This window comes from Ascaphus truei, chromosome 1, assembly GCF_040206685.1.
Source record: "Ascaphus truei isolate aAscTru1 chromosome 1, aAscTru1.hap1, whole genome shotgun sequence".
Classification (NCBI taxonomy): domain Eukaryota; kingdom Metazoa; phylum Chordata; class Amphibia; order Anura; family Ascaphidae; genus Ascaphus; species Ascaphus truei.
Genome location: NC_134483.1, coordinates 321,767,975 through 321,785,547, shown reverse-complemented (window position 1 = coordinate 321,785,547; position 17,573 = coordinate 321,767,975). Strand labels below are relative to the sequence as shown.

Sequence of the window (17,573 nt, the reverse complement as noted above, 5' to 3'; positions counted from 1 at the left end):
CATGTGTTTCCTAGCTCAATGTAGGAATGTGCATAGCATTTATTTGATTGTTGACAGAAAAAAAATGTACTCACTGCACAGAATGTAAACATTTTTATTACAAAAAAGTTTTAGCTCCATTTGTAATTGTTAACGACGAATTAATCTGCCGGTGCTTTTTTTATTTTATTTCCTATGACTGATTAATCCATCGTACTTTTTTCTTACATTACAACAATGGATTTGAAATAACCAGAATCCTCGGATTGGATTTAGGTTAATGCCAGCAGAGAGGGTTATTTTAATTCCGCACAACAGAGCCACATAGGGGATTTTAACGAATCTGCATGGATTGAAGTTTAAACAATCCATCTGCAGATTTTACCCCGCAGAACAGATTTTGAAGGGAAAGCTCGGGAAATTCCAGGGAACGGATTTGCATCACCCGTCCTTTTTTCTCAAACATTTCCTAAAGCTTATAATTATTTATGAGGACATATTCCACCTAATAGAGACGTTTGAATGTCTTCAATTTTGCTTCTCAAATATTTTTGTGGTTTTAAATTGAGCTTTTTTGAAGAAGTGCACATTGCTTATAATTTCACCAAATGTGTGAATAGTTTGCCAGAATGTCTCTAATTTCACCAGAATGCCATCACTTTTTTTTGCCACAATTGAGTGATTATGGCAGTATAGAACAGGTTATGAATGTACATTCGAAAAATTATACTTGCACTCTACATACGGTATATACAATATATAAAAGAATACTTGCGGGTGCTGAGTTCAAAGGAAAATCTCCCAGGCATCCACACAAAGAAATGAGTAGCACTCCAAATTCACTTATACAGTAGGTATGGATAAAATGTATTAAAGCTCCAGTGTTTGCAATGGAGCTTTAATACATTTTATACCACGTATAAGTGAATTTGGAGGTTTTCAATCGCCACACGGCCCTGCACTTTGACTATTAATATTTGGCTTTTTTATTGAAAGTTTTCAGCTTTTGTTATTTAAAAAAAATGGCATCTAGCCTACATACAAGTTGTAGTTGGGGATAAACATGCAGTATACGCACCTGCTAAAACAAATATGTGATTCCCTGGTTCTCCTTGTTTGATAATGTAATCTCCCTGGAGGTATGTCCTTTCGTACATACATTCGACCATATCCCGGATCTGATGAGGATCCAGTCTCTTTAGAAACTGGTTCTTGTTTAATGCATCTGTTATAAGCTTTTTCTCACTTGCATATACCAAATGAAAAAGACAAGACATTTTGTTAGTGCGTTACTGATAAGGATGAATAATTGTTTGATTACTGCAACACATTGTAGCTCAATAGGACTCCATTGAACTCAACAGAATGGTGAATAACAGCAACTAGACATGCAGACTGCTCAGGAAAAGCAATGTGGATAAAGGGTATATAAGATGCTACACTACTGAGATAGAAATAGCATGAATAGACATAAAGATTAAGGGTAGGGACATAAGTACAGTATATCTCAAATAGTATGCACAACAAATAATAAACATAATAGTAAAGTGTCTAGATAAATGGGAATGTTTATAACATAACATTTTATATTTTACATTTTATAGGCAACTCAAAATGTGGAGGGTGGAGGGGACGGGAGGGAAAAGTGTTCAAGGATCTGGCATGGTAATCAGATCACAAATGTTATCTCCGTGAGTGCACAGGTGGTGAGTGCTAAATAATGCAAACCATAGCTCAGTAAATCAGTACTCCTCTAATATATGTTGCTTGGATGCTACACTATGCTACACTATATCACACTATATCATAGCTTGAATGGCAACAAATATAAGCAAATGAACTGACACATACCAACTGTGTTGTATATTACGTCAACGCAGTGTATAGCTGCTTCAGCTGTGGCTAGTATAGCTATAACACAGGACCAGGTAAGTAGCAATATGTAGATATATAAAGCCACAAACCCGTGGTGTGCTTATACATAAGACCAATGTTCTATATAATGCCCAAACCTGAGTCGAATGTTGAAAATGCAGTTTTTGTAAAGCCTTTGAACATCTGAAACCAGCTAAATTATTTTGTAACTCAAGCGCAACTAAACAATTCCGATACAAATTTTTATCAATTGCAAGACACTGGGTTTAATATATCAGATTACATGCCTGTGCAGACTACAATATATTGGCAAGACGTTTAGAGAATTCAGACGCAGAATCATTGAACATATACATTCTATAAAAAACTAGACATGTTAATAATTTTCACAATGGCAATTTCATGGGAATTTCACTTATTGTAATTGAACATGTTACATGTAATATTAGGAAAGGCATTTTGAACACACTACTGCTAAAAAAAAAAAAAAAAAAAAAGGAAGCCCAATGGATTTATAAACTACAAACACAATATCCAAATGGTTTCAACGAAGGCTTTACCTTTAACACATTTATATAGTTATTACCATTTCAAGTTGATCTGCTGGCTCTGAATATTACCTAACACTATTACTGTATAATCTTTGCTGTTTATCTCTCTTAAAAAATATAAACCTACAGGTCCTAGGATGTCAAAACCTTTCCTATTTAAAACATGGCATTGTAATGCCTGAATAAGCACAATATGTTGCACTTCCTATTGAGATACAGTAAGGCACCGCTAATACGGTGGGTTCCGTTCCAGGCCCTTGACGAAAAGCGTAAATCGCCGAAAAGGTTGGACCCAGCAATACTGTACATGCAGTACAAAATTAACGTACATTGCTTACCTTAAAATGATTTTTAGAAATTGGGCACCGTTTACAATGTGCACGCTCCGTTACCCAGCCCGGAAGGGAAAGGCCAATTGTATGCCAAAGCGCAAAATTTCTGATTCTACGATCGCCCAGAGGAAGGTGCATGGTTTACCAAAGCAGAGACGTCATCTCAGAGCGTCCCTGACAACCTGGAAACATCACATGGCAACCAGTCACACAGAGGGTGATGTGTGAAATATAGGTGGGGGGGGAGGGTGATGTGTGAGGTGCAAGGGTGGGGGTGGAGAGGGTTCAGCGCTACAAATACGGAGGTGGTCATCACTCTGTCACACAGCAGCTTCCATATAGAGCTGCAGCAGTCAAGCACAGAACCGGCATCCCTGCCAACACACATGACAAGACAAAGACTCAAACTTACAGAACTGTACAGGTACCTTGGAGACATGTTTTATTGTGTGGCATGACAAACACTCAACACTGTACTGTACACCAAATACTGTGCATTTAGGAATGTATAATCCTACACTCCAATGTGTCACACATGGTCCCAGCATTATCCAAAAACTTTGAAAAACTTTAAAAAATGTGAAAATTCAAAAAATACAAAACTTGCACATAGGACGTCAAACATATACTGTAAAAAGGAACAGTACAGTAAAGAGTAAGAAATGCAGTACAGAACTGTACTGTAAATATATTTATTTTAGAAAGGAGGAAGTTGCTGGCACTTCATCATCATATGACAACACATCTTATTCGTTTTGATGATGGAGAATTGGATGAATCTCTTGCAGGGTCTTGTTGGTTCTGAAGATTGTTCAAGGGTAGCTGTTGCTGTTGAAGGTTGTGATGGTACTTTCTTAAAGTAGGAAAGCAATGTAATTCGCCATGTGTAGAAAAACCGAGGAATAAATCTCCAAAGACCGATGCTCCAGAATATGCAGAAAGCAATGTACTTGCAACTGTAAGATATCAAAATCATTATGAAGTACCTGTGTGAAAGCAGACTCACCATCAAAGTGGGTGCTAAATTGCGGTAAGGAGAAGCAGGGGTATCGATGAACACACTGTTAAGGATGTCCCACGGCAATCCCACAACCTCTCCGCCACTGCCCTCACCAAAATCTAGCGTCCCACACACTAAAAGGGTAATAAAGAACCGGCTAGTGCCTGCTGTCTTGACACAATCTCAATACCCTTGTGGAAGCAGACTCACTATCAGGACAGGGGCTATATTGGGTAGGGGGAGGCAGAAGTGCCAGTGAACGTACTGTGAAGAAAGTCCCACGGCAATCTTACAACCTCTCCGCCATTGCCCTCACCAAACTGGCATTCCACACACTAAAGGGTAAATAGAACCGGCTGGTACTCACTGTCTTGACACGACATCAGCGCCGGTCTGGTAGTGGATAGAAAGTCTGTATACCATGTGCATGTTCGGCGTGCTCCTGCCCGAAATTCAAAGTAGAAAAAATGCTGGGATGGCGGATCACTGCTGTCCAGTGGGTATAAACAAAACACCAAGCACAATTGATAGAAAAATAAAGAATTTAATGTGCAAAAATGGTTGTACAACCATTCTTTATTTTTCTATCAATTGTGCTTGGTGTTTTGTTTATAATCACCGGACGGCAGTGAACCGCCATCACAGTATTTTTTCTAATTTGCCTGTGGATTGCCGTCTTCTTTCCCTTACAATTTCTTTATAGCATGCAATCGCGTTTAGAAGGCTTGCATTCACTTTAGAACTTCTTTCGAACATTTGGATCAACCTCTCAAAAGCTGCCATCCCTATTTCTATAAAGTTGATAGCTTCTTCCAATGCCTTGGTTGTCATTTCTGCAGGGACAGCAGGAGTATCATCAGGATGGGACTCGTCTTTGCAAAACATCCTTCTTTGCTCATCAATCAGAAAAAGATCTTCATCTGATGGGTCTCGTCATGGGATACAAGCAATTCTTTCACATCCTCAGGCTCGACTTCCAATTCGAATTCCCTTGCCATTTCCAAAACATTTGTAGTAGCTTCCTCCACTTGATTCTCAAAATCATCAAAATCACTTACCCCTGCTACCCACAATAAATATGGCACTAGTGTTTAACCCCATTCATTGCCTTATCCGTTAAGGTAATGAAGCGGTATCTCCTATGCATGTAAATGTCTCGTGTCACATAACGAGTCCTGTATCTCGGAAAATAGAGGGGCCCTCGACCTAAAATCAATGCGGTTCTGCTCCGCAGACCCCCTGCTCATCTACACTATTATTAAATTAAAATTTAACAACTTTCATTTCCGGCGAGATTTTCACAGAGAGAGACGGCTCTCTCTCTGCAGCAGAAACAAGTCGCTTGGTGAGCCCTTTTCAGAAGGCCGATCATCTCGGCGCCGGCTACTCGCCATTTGTTGAAATGTTGCTATCACTGGTATTCCGGGCTTTCTACTGTACATACTGTGATAGCAACGCTGTCAAAAATGGCGATTTAAAAACCCTGGCGATTTTTTCTATCGGACTTTAGTGCATGAGGCCCTAAGTTGTATTTGCAGGTAGAAACATAAATGTTATCTCCCTGTACAAACCAATTAGACCTTTGGGGTGGCTAGGGGCATTGTCTGTGAGAAGTAAAATATTAAAAGGAATATTCTTGCTCTTGCAAAAAGCCTCAACAGTAGGCTTAAAATAGTCCATGAACCAATTTGAGAAAAGAACACCAGTCATCCAAGCTTTGGAATGGGATTTATAATAAAAAAGGAGGCTAGCTTTTGCATAGTTCTTTAGTGCCCTGGGATTTTCTGATTGATAAATCATCATAGGTTTTAAATTGCAATTACCAGCTGTATTAGCACCTAACAAGAGAGTTATCCTGTCTAGTGTTGTAGTGATTTATAAAAAAAAAACGGGTACCCGGCCAAAATCAATAGTTCTACCCGGCCGGGTACCCGGTTGGCACTTACCTGCAAGGTGGAGGAAGACCGCGGAGACATGTATGAAGAGCAGCAGAGGTCCTGTGGTGGTGGCAGCATCAGAAGTGTCTTCAGCCAACGTGGGAGAAGCAGGAATTCATTACACAGCACAGCAGCAGAGAGTAGTGTGTGCCGGGGAACCACGTGACCGGAGCAGGAGCGTTCATATTGGACAGCCGTCTGTCCAATAAGAACGCACCTTCTCCGTTCACGTGGTTCCCTGGCTCAGATTGCTGCAGGTAAGTGATTTGTTAATTTTCAGCTACCCTGACATTACCCGACGGCGGGTATTACCAAACGCTTCTCAGTTGCCGGGTCTGGGTAATGTCCAGGTAGCTGAAAAAGTGCCGGGTAACGCCGGGTAACGCCGGGTAACGCCGGGTACCAGGTAATCCTCGGTACACCACTAATCCTGTCTTTTGCCACTTTGAAACCAGGCATTGCCTTCTCCTCTTAGCAATAAATGTCCTAGACGGCATCTTTCATCCACGTTGAAAATCTGCTGCTTAGTGTATCCGCCTTCTTCGATGACCTTAGCAAGCTCACGTGGATAACTTTCTGCAGCTTCTGTATCAGCACTGGCTAGTTTCGAATCATCAGCAGCTATGTCACCTCTGTCAGCCTTCATAGTATTGAAGAGACTTATGGCCTTGCCCTGGATGATGGCTCGGCTTAAAGGCACATTGTGATTGGCTTGATCTTCAATCCACACCACTAACACTTTTTCCATGTCAGCAATAATGTTATCACGTTTTCTTATAACTGTAGTGTTCACAGGTGTAGCACTTTAATTTCCTTCAACACTTTCTCTTTACAGTGCACAATTGTACTAACTGTTTGACAAGCTAAATCTAGCTTTCTGCCGATTTCAGCATTAGACACACCTTGTTCACTTAGTTTGATTATTTCAAACCTGGCATTTAATGTAAGAGGCTTACAACTCCATTTTTTACCACTACTCTTAGTTGCCATTGTACAGCACAGTACTGTACTGTAATTAACACAACAACAATTGTATGTACTGTACTGTACTCTACAGTACTGTACATTAGTTCAACTTTGAAAACTGAGACATGCAGAGCTGAATAGAGCTGAAAACTGGGAGATGCGGTGCTGAAAACTGGGAGATGCAGAGCTGACAACAGAGAGATGCAGAGAGAAGCCGACTGCTTCACTGACAAATGGCATCTGACAGAGAATACGGATGCGCATGCATAAAAACTGTTGCTTAGTGAGAGCCGGATACTCAGCTGCTGAGCGCGTCATGCCGAAAATCGCCGGAAAAACTAAACAAGCGCCGAACGCAATGGGCATAGGTTTACATTCGGAAACACCGTATGAGCGGAACGTCAAAAAGTGGGGCCCTTCTGTACTCAAACTTGGTAACATTGAAAATACAATGTACTGTTCATTTAAGCTGCCTCTCTATAAACATAAAAACAGTACAGATGAGTATCACTTCCGCTATTTGTGTAGCACCATGACTACAGACTAACAGCATCATGGTCTCTATGGCAACAAGAGGGTATTTAAACTCAGAGGCCGGAGATCGTGTCACCACCCTTGAAAAATTTCTTGATGTAACGAAACCTGTGTTTGAGATTTTACTGGGATGTCAGACGTCACAGAGAACGAAGCATTGGGACTCGGAGACCTGAGTGTGTTCCGACACCATAGCTCCAGGGCAGTGAGCAGAGACCTATCAAGCTTTGTATATGTAACCCCCTTTCCCTATGCCTGTTACACCGGTGCTGCCCGCAGACCAGACCCGTCCCCTGAGCTGAAGGGGGAAGTGGTAATACACGCACCCGCAGCAAAGGGAGCGTGTCCGGAGTGTGGTATAAAGTGTTGCCAGGCCAGATGTAGTAAAGTAGACAATACTTGCCGGCACCAGTTGTAGAGATAGAGTGAAGAATGCCTTGCTGAGGTCAGGGAGTGGAGAGCGGAGGTAGGTTGTAGTAGAAGCCGTGTTCAAGGGGTAACCAGAGTGTGCGTTGTCCAAGGAGTGCAGAGATCGAGAGCCAGAGGGGGTAGTCGTACGAGCCGTGTCAGAACCTGAGAAAACACTAAGAGAATCCAGGAGTGCTTCCATGCAGAGACTATGTCGAGCAAAGACTGAGAGCAGAGATGAGCTAGAAAAAGTAGGGAGATCCAATCAGGAACGGAGGCGGGACAGGAAGAGCTACAGGGAGACACTGCAGATTGGTGCAGGCATAACAAGCCAGGTGAGTCTTGTTGGTAACCTGAGTATGCCCGTGCGGCGTGCGGGGGCGGAGCCTGAGGTCCGGGGGATAGGAAGAAGAGTGTGCAGAATGAGCGCGCTCTGTAACGCGTGTCTGCGTGTGGACTACGCCAGAGGAGGGTGCAGGTGTGCGCGCGGGAGGGCGTGGGCGCACCCGGCGCTGAGCAGAGGAATCGCAGAGGGGAGTGATTCCGCGACAGCGGCAGGGTCGGGGAGCCGCGGAGGCCGGTAAGGTATGATTGTTTTGTGTGTCCAGGGACTCTCGAGGGAAGAGAGTGCTCTGTGTGAGGAGCGCGGAAAATGCCGATTCCTGACAGTACCCCCCTCTTCAGGAACGGCCTCAGGACGGTCCATGAAAGGTTTCTCTGGAAACTTTCTCCTGAAGGACTTAAGAAGGGCCGGGGCATGAATGTCCTTTAAAGGTACCCAGGATCTCTCTTCAGGGCCAAAGCCCTTCCACTGCACCAAGAACTGGATCTGGCCCCTTGATAGGCGAGAATCCAAAAGAGAGTGAACTTCGTATTCCTCGTTATTTTGGACAATAATAGGGTCCGGTTTACGAGTCTGATCCGGAAAGAAGTGACTGGTGATGAATGGTTTTAAGAGGGACACATGAAAGACATTGGAAATCTTCATACTGTGTGGTAGTTGGAGCCGGAATGGCACAGGATTGATTTGTTCACAAATAGAGAAGGGACCCAGGAACTTAGGTGCCAGTTTTGGAGATGGTACCTTGAGGTGGATATTCTTAGAGGAGAGCCATACCAAATCTCTTGGCTTGTAACTGGGTGCCGAACGATGACGATGATCGGCCTGTAGTTTTGATCTGTGAGAGGTGTCGAGAAGGGTAGACTGAATCCTGGACCATGCGGTTTGGAGGGAAGAAATGCGTTCATCTACGGCTAGTACTCCAGAAGGTATGTTGGAGATGGGTAGACAGGGAGGGTGGAACCCATAATTTAAAAAGAAGGGCGACTCCCGGGTGGCCTCGTTCTTGGCAGAATTGATGGTGTACTCTGCCCACGGAAGGAGTTGAGCCCAATCATCCTGGGAATCGGATATGAAACATCTCAGGTACTTCTCCAGGGATTGATTGACCCTCTCCGTTTGTGCATTGGACTGTGGATGATAGGCAGAAGAGAAAGAAGAAGAGATGCCCAATCTCTTCGTGAAAGTTCTCCAAAATTTGGATACGAATTGAGAACCTCTGTCAGAAACAATGGACGAAGGAATCCCATGAATCCGGAAAATCTGCTCCGTAAAGATATCATATCAAAGAATGGCGGGGGAGGTGGGTAATCCCTTAAAAGGAATAAAATGGGACATCTTAGAAAACCTGTCCACAACCACCAAGATAGTGTTCATACCTCTGGACCTGGGCAACTCCACGATGAAATCCATTGAAATGTGGGACCAGGAGCGGTCGGGAACTGAGGCTTTTGACGGAGAGTCTTGATTTGAGCGCACGTGGGACAGGCTCGGGTAAACTCCAGATTATCTTGAGACATCCTTGGCCACCAGAAATTCTGATGAATGAGATCAGTAGTCTTCTTAAAACCAGGATGACCTGCAGATTTAGAGGAGTGACCGCAAGACAGGACCTCTGGAACAAATTTGGAAGGTACGAAGAGTTTTTTGTCGGGAATCAGCAAGTCCTTGGGAATGCATCTCTGGGAGTGCAAACTCTTGTCAAAATTCTTGAAAGAAGACGTGGCGAGGATCTTCTCCTGTGGAAGGATGGTCTCCAAAGGTTCTTCTGGTCTCTCTTCAGAAGAATGTATTCGGGAGAGTGCGTCTGCCTTTACGTTCTTGGTCCCGGGGATATAGGAAAGGTGAAAATCGAATCAAGAAAAAAAAGAGCCCAACGAGCTTGTCGTGGACCAAGGCGTTGAGCGTTTTCTATGTAAAGAAGGTTCTTGTGGTCCGTGAGAATAATAAACGGCTCTTTCGACCCCTCCAGCAGGTGTCTCCACTCTTGAAGAGCCATCTTCATGGCCAGAAGTTCCCTGTTACCCACGTCATAGTTCCTCTCGGCGGATGAGAATTTCTTGGAAAAATATGCACAGGGATGTAACTTATCTTGAGGCGTGGGTCTCTGAGAAAGAACGGCTCCAGCGCCGCAATCAGAAGCATCGACCTCCAGGACGAAGGGAAGTTCAATGTTGGGATGACGGAGAATAGGTGCGGAAATAAAAGCTTCCTTGAGTGTCTCGAAGGCGGAGAGGGCCTCGGATCACCAAGCAGAGGGATCGGCTCCTTTTTTGTGAGCGCAGTGAGAGGTGCCACAATGGTAGAAAAATTACGTATAAACTTACGATAGTAATTGGCGAACCCTAAAAAACGTTGTATGGCCTTGAGAGAATTGGGTCTTGGCCACTCAGTAACTGCTTGAAGTTTACCGGAATCCATCATAAAACCTTCATCGGAAATTATGTACCCCAGGAACGGAGTAGAGGTCTGGCGTACAAATGGTGTTCACGGAGATGGGAAAGGACGTAGGAGGTGTGACGTATATGGTCCTGGAGATCTTTGGAAAAAATCAGGATATCATCCAAGTATACTATTACAAAAATATTGAGTACCTTACGAAAGACGTCGTTGATGAAATCCTGGAAGACAGCGGGAGCATTACATAAGCCAAAAGGCATTACAAGATACTCGTAGTGTCCGCTACGAATGTTGAAGGCCGTCTTCCATTCATCCCCCTTCCTGATGCGCACCAGGTTATAGGCACCACGTAGATCCAACTTGGAAAAAATCTTGGCCCCCTGTAATTTATCGAACAGTTCGGTAATAAGGGGAAGGGGGTAACGATTTTTTAATAGTTATGCGTTCAAACCCCTGTAATCGATGCAAGGCCTCAACGACCCGTCCTTTTTCTTGACGAAGAAAAACCCAGCCCCTGCTGGGGAATTGGAGTGACGAATAAAGCCTTTCTTGAGATACTCCTGGATATATTCATCCATAGCGTGAGATTCTGGTAACGACAAGGGGTAGGTCTTGGACTTGGGTAGGGAGTAGCCTGGAACCAGATCGATCTGACAATTGTAAATCCTGTGTGGCGGCAAAAGGTCTGACTGTACCTTATTGAAAACGTCCCAGAATTGGTGGTAAACAGAAGGTAGAATAACCTCAGGAACAGAGGTATTGGCCAGCAGTTGATAAGTCTCGCCTGACCTCGGCCTCCAGGAGATGGGAGCAGAGGAAGTCCAGTCAATGAGAGGATTGTTAAGCTGTAGCCAAGGAAGACCAAGGGTGATGGGTATCCCAGCAGCGTGAATGGCATCGAAAACTAAGACCTCCTTGTGTAGATGTGTGGACAGAAGCAAAGGGACCGTTTCTAAGGAGATGTGTGCCGGGGTAAGGGGACGTCCATCGATACCGACGAGTGCGATGGGAACCTTCTTCCTCACGAGCGGTATGCAGTTTAGCCTGGCGAATTCAAGGTCCACGAAGTTTCCTCCAGCTCCTGAGTCAATGAAAGCGGCGGTAGAAGTCTGGAACTTATCACCTGATAGGGAGACTGGAAATGTAAGTTTTTTAGGGAGTTCACCTTTATGAAGGGGACATGGAGACATCACACCCAGAGAGAGCCCCTCTGTACTCACTGGGTGTTCCCGTTTTCCGGACGCAGTGGACACTCCCGAACCAGATGCTCCATGGATCCGCAGTAGAAACACAATCCCCGGCGTGGCGGAACTGCCGTATCATTGTGCGGATGCGTTGTACCCCCAATTGCATTGGCTCTGGCAACTCCAGTGCAGGACGAAGAGGTGTGGTAACACTTGGGAGAGCAGGAGTGCTGCTGGGAGCACTGGAGAAAGGAACTTGAAAGTTATGGAAGCGAGTGCGCTGACGCTTTGAGCGGCGTATCTGGATACGTTGATCCACTCGGACAGCCAAATCAATGAGGACCTCCAATTGATCCGGCCTGGATTGGCGAGAGAGTTCATCCTTGATGGGATCTGCCAGACCTTGCCAGAATACGGAGACGAGAATACGAGAATACGAGAGACGAGAGCCTCTTGTCTCCAGTTAGTCTCGGCTAGTCCGGAATTCCACAGCATACTGTGTCACCATTCGACGTCCCTGAGTGATCTGGAGAAGAGAAACAGATGCCATCTCCCGACGAGCGGGGGAATCGAATACTTGTAGGAACTCGACTTTAAATGCCGGGTAATCTTGGGTAAGGTCAGAACGTCGCTCCCAAACCGGGGAAGCCCAAACCAGGGCGCTGCCACTGAGGAGGTTATAAATGTAGGCTACCTTCTTGCGACCAGTATTGTAGAGATGGGGGGCCATTTCAAACTGCACCTCACACTGGTTTAGGAAACCCCTACATTCTTGAGGTTCACCTGCATAAGGCTTGGGGGGTGGAATCTTTACATCGGAGCTGCTAACTGCGCTTGCGGAGTGGGGGCTTACAACTGGCGAAGTCGCGGTCGGTACTCGGGCTGAGAGTACTGCGACCTGGCGTGTGAGTGCCACGATTTGATCCGCCATGTCCTGGTTTTGCTGAAGCAGATTGGAGAGAAACTGTTTAAGTTCGGTCTGGTCTGCGTCTTGTGGGCTCGACATAATGATACGCCGGTGCTGCCCGCAGACCAGACCCGTCCCCTGAGCTGAAGGGGGAAGTGGTAATACATGCACCCGCAGCAAAGGGAGCGTGTCCGGAGTGTGGTATAAAGTGTTGCCAGGCTGCCAGTGTTGCCAGTGTTGTAGTAAAGTAGACAATACTTGCCGGTACCGGTTGTAGAGATAGAGTGAAGAATGCCTTGCCGAGGTCAGGGAGTGGAGAGCGGAGGTAGGTTGTAGTCCAAGCCGTGTTCAAGGGGTAACCAGGGTGTGCGTTGTCCAAGGAGTGCCGAGATCGAGAGCCAGAGGGGGTAGTCGTACGAGCCATGTCAGAACCTGAGAAAACACTAAGAGAATCCAGGAGTGCTTCCATGCAGAGACTATGTCGAGCAAAGACTGAGAGCAGAGAGGAGCTAGAAAAAGTAGGGAGATCCAATCAGGAACGGAGGCGGGACAGGAAAGCTACAAGGAAACACTGCAGATTGGTGCAGGCATAACAAGCCAGGTGAGTCTTGTTGGAAACCTGAGTATGCCCGTGCGGCGTGTGGGGGCAGAGCCTGAGGTCTGGGGGACAGGAAGAAGAGTGTGCAGAAGGAGCGCGCTCCGAAACACGTGTACGTGCATGGACTGTGCCAGAGGAGGGTGCAGGTGTGCGTGTGGGAGGGCGTGGGCGCACCCGGCTCTGAGCAGAGGAATCGCAGAGGGGAGTGATCCACGACGGCGGCAGGGGCGGGGAGCCGCAGAGGCCGGTAAGGTAGGATTGTTTTGTGTGTCCAGGGACTCCCTAGGGGAAGAGAGTGCTCTGTGTGAGGAGCGCGGAAAACGCCGATTCCTGTCAATGCCTAAGGGAAACTGTGGGCGATTACGCGTGCTGCTGTATCTGTGAGCCTTACAGGAAGCCAAATCTATCTCTCGCGGTGCAGCGCCTCCACCTAAGAGGATCCCTGCATAGGTGGGATTGAATCCTCATAGGACACACTACTCACTAATAATAATACAACCAACGTATATAAACACATTTTACTCATACATAATATAATGAAACAACATAACAATACATGATAATACATGACAATTATAATGGTGGTTCCCCCAAAGTACTAAGGGTGCCCTGGGCACCTGAAACCCTGATGTCCACAGAACAATCCCACTCAAGAGTGGGTACCTTCCTGGTTCACGGCCCAACCAGGGAATACTTGTAAAGCGGAGTTGGATCAGGTCCCACGCAGCAGGGCCTCAAACATAACCCCCTCAAACCTTAGGGTCCAGGCCTCTACATGGTGCGAGCTCCAGCCAGAGTGTCTCACACAAAGTCCCTGAACACTGCAGCCTCTAAAGTAAGGGATAATCCCTATAGTATGGCAGGCCCTGCAATACTCACTAGAGTTACAGGGCCAATCTGGGGCCTAAGGGGCAAGGTCTGGCCAGTGCAGGAAGCTGACTGCTTCCTGGACACTACATTCCTCCTTCCTGGCTCCATCAGGACTGCCAAAGTCAACCTTGACCCCCGCAGAGGATATCCTGCTCCAAGATGCTGCTTCACCCTATTGGCTGGGACAGACCATGTGCCCTGTCCCCCCTCTGAGGTTTCTGGTGCTTGTAGTCCACTACATTACAAGCAGAGCCATTCCAAGATGGCCGCCTCAACTCTCGGCCGAGGCTTCTGGGAATTGTAGTTCCTGATTCCCAAAATGGCCACAGCAACTTCTCCTGATACAACGGAGCCATGTAGGGGCAATGCAGAGACCCTGCACATCCTCCCCCTGGTGGTGAATTCAACGTCCCAGCTTGAGAACCAAAACACAATGTTTATATAATAAAAATGCATTGCATACTTATATAATAAAACATAATAGCACAACAATATACACTTAAATGGCATTCAATATTTCTGTCAGAATCACCATAATGGAGGCTAACTTTCCCTGAGACAAACGCTGAGGTTCATAGTGGGGTGCCCCTAATGAATCGTAAGCCACCCTCATTGGAGGGCATCTCTGTCTTTGACTCCGACTAACTTCTTCTAATTCTTTGAATTCTTTGTTGTCTGAAAGGCTACCATCGGCTTAAGGCCCTGGCCCTCTCATAGAGTGAATGTCATTAACACCCTTTGGGGTGTTGATAGGACTCTTTGGGTCTAGAGACCGACTGTGCTTCAAATGAGGATGGTCTCTGATTGACAGGACCATGGCCTGATCCTTTGTTGGTTTTTGAAGATGTCCCTTCAAAGGGATCCTCACTTACCTCAAATAATGGATCCAGTATACTGTTTGAATTTTCTTTTTGTCGTGCCGCTGAAAGTTCAGCTTCATGTTCCCTCACTTGAGGAATTGGTAACAGGTGATATGTGGATGCCAGAACTTTACCCTGCCTTCCGAGTCCTTCATGGGGTAAACAGGGCATCTGATATTCAACTTCAAATTGAGCGTTTCTCCAATGGTCAGCTAACTTGTGCTTCCTTGGTATTCCTAGGTTCCATAGAAGAACCTTGTCTCCAGGCTGAAGCTCCCGATATCGTACCTTACAATCGTACCTCCGCTTGTTGTTCTTGTTTAGCTTGGTGGTGGTATCTTCCGCCAAGCTATACGCTCTCTGGAGGTTGTCCTTCAGCTGCTGTACATACTGGTAGTGTGTGATTTTGGAGATTCCATCGGTGGACAACCTCAGGCGAATAGCCACCAGCACCCTGGCTTCTCTGCCGAACATCATGAAGTAGGGTGAATAGCCGGTGGACTCGTGCCTGGTGAAATTATAAGCATGCACCAAATGCTCCACATGCTTGCTCCATCCTGCCTTCTCAGAGTCCTTCAGGGTACCAAGCATATCCAGTAGGATGATAAGGAGTCGTTCTGGACTTTTCAATATTGAGCAGCTTCAGCAACTCTTGGATGAGCTTGCTTTCATTCTGAGTGTATGCGGTTTGGTAGCCCGTAGTGTAAGAAGTACCTCTTCCATACGACCTTAGCCACCGTGAGGGCCTTCTAGTCTTTGGTGGGGAAGGTTTGGGCATAGCAGGTGTAGTGGTCCATGATCACGAGCACATTCTCGATGCCCCTCGAATCTGGCTCAATGCACAGGAAGTCCATGTACACTGGCGACACACTTTATTCGAGCACGGCTAGTCCCACGAAATCGGGTATACCCGAGGGGAAATTAAAGTTTGTGACTGTTTTCTGCCCGTGTGCATTGCGTTATTTTCCAGGCAGGGATTGAAGCATTTTATTCCCGCTGGCTGCAATACTGCACAGTATATATATATATATACTGCATTACAATTCATGAATTTATGCCATCTGGTAGACACGCGAAGCATTGCAGCCTATTAAATCCTAATCATTATCATTTAACAGATCAGCCGCCCGTCAGCCAGGCATGAACCCAGGCTGGGAAGGCAAACGCAACGGGGCTTGTCAGAGGTGAGGAGCGGCGCATTCCAGGTATCTGCCAGGTACATACTGGGTATTTGCTCGAATAAAGTGTGTCGGTGCAGTAGACGAGGTCCAGGGGATCCGAGCTCCTCAGATGTGCCATTGGAGCTGCTCTGGTAGACAGTGTTTCCCGCTGGATACACCGCAAGCATCTGCGGCAATGGTGTTACACGGATTCTCTCATTTTGGACAACAAGAACCGGTCACATATTAGGCCAAAGGTCTTGTCCACTCCCAGATGTCCATGGTCATCGTGTAGGGAACGCAGGGCCATATACTGTAGGTTCCTGGGTAGAACCAGCTGACTTATATCCGGATGGTTGTGGTAAGGAATCACCTGCTAGAGTAGAGCATTATCAATCTGGAACGTATCCCATTCTCGCATAGTATGGCAACTGTGTCCACTGGGGCACTCTTCACCAGTGATGGATTCTGGTCGTGAATAGCCTGGCATACGGCTTTAGCCACTGGATCTTGCATCTGTTCATGGATGAGTTCTTTCCATCTTATCACAGTGTCTGGAGTTACGGACATGCCCTCAGGCCGACAGTATACTCCTGGAGTGCTCCTGCTTGACACCCCAGTGAATCTGCCACTTGAAGCTCAGAGAATGCTATGTTTCTGTCCAGCATGGCAGCTGTGAAACACATAGCCCGAATCCCGGGACCGGGAATCTCTTCCCACTCTCCGTCGTCAGAGACTGGGCTCTGCCCGGGCCTTCTGGACAGAGCGTCAGCTCCCACATTCAGAGGGCCCGGCTTGTACTTCAGGGTGAAGTTGTAGTTGAACAGCGCGGCCAACCATCTGTGGCCAGTGGCATCCAATTTGGTGGATGTAATGATGTGGGTAAGCAGATTGTTATCTGTCCTTACCTCGAAGGATACCCCGTACAGGTATTCATGCAGTTTGTCTACTACAGCCCACTTGAGGGCTAAGAACTCCAGCTTGTGAATCAGGTAATTCTTTTCGTTTAGAGTCAGGCTGCAACTCACATAAGCGACCGGTCGGAGTCCCGCTGGATATTTTTGATGCAACACTGCGCCCAGTCTGTCGAAACTAGCATCTACATGCAGCACGTAGGGTTGTTCCGGGTCGGCGTAGAAAACACTGGGGCTTCAGTAGCCATTTCTTCAAGATCGGAAAGGCCTCTCCGCAGACAGAGGTCCATTTCTCGCCAAATGGGGTTCTTGGATTCCCAACTTTCTGACGAGAGCCTTCAGGGCATAACTTCAATAAGTTATTCAAAACTTTGGCTATACTGGAATATCCTTCCACGAATCGCTGACCATAGCTGCAGAATCCAACGGAGGAATGAAGCACCATCACATTATCAGGCCTAGGCCAGTTTACATGGCTTCCACCTTGGCGGGGTCTGTGGCCACTCCATCAGTGGAGATAGTGTGGCCCACGTAGGTGATGGAGGTCCTGCAGAACTTGCATTTGTCTAGCGATAACTTCAGGCCTTCCGTCTGTAATCAGTCTAGGACCTTCAGGAGACGCTCCTCATGTTCCTCCAACGTCAGACCGAAGATGATAATGTCGCCCAGGTAGACCAGACTTTCTCGGGGGTTCATGTCTCAGATGGTCTTCTCCATCAGCCGCTGAAACGTGGCAGGTGCTCCACAAATTCCTTGAG

At 46.3% G+C, this 17,573-nt stretch overlaps 1 protein-coding gene across 1 annotated transcript in view; it reads right to left on the bottom strand.

Moving 5' to 3' along the window:
• PRKG2 (protein kinase cGMP-dependent 2) overlaps positions 1–17,573 on the bottom strand; it is a 174,967-nt gene that overhangs the window by 113,551 nt on the left and 43,843 nt on the right. The window contains exon 3 of the mRNA XM_075606512.1: positions 1,058–1,224. Coding sequence (XP_075462627.1) covers positions 1,058–1,224 — 167 coding nt within the window. The remainder of the gene's footprint in view (positions 1–1,057; positions 1,225–17,573) is intronic.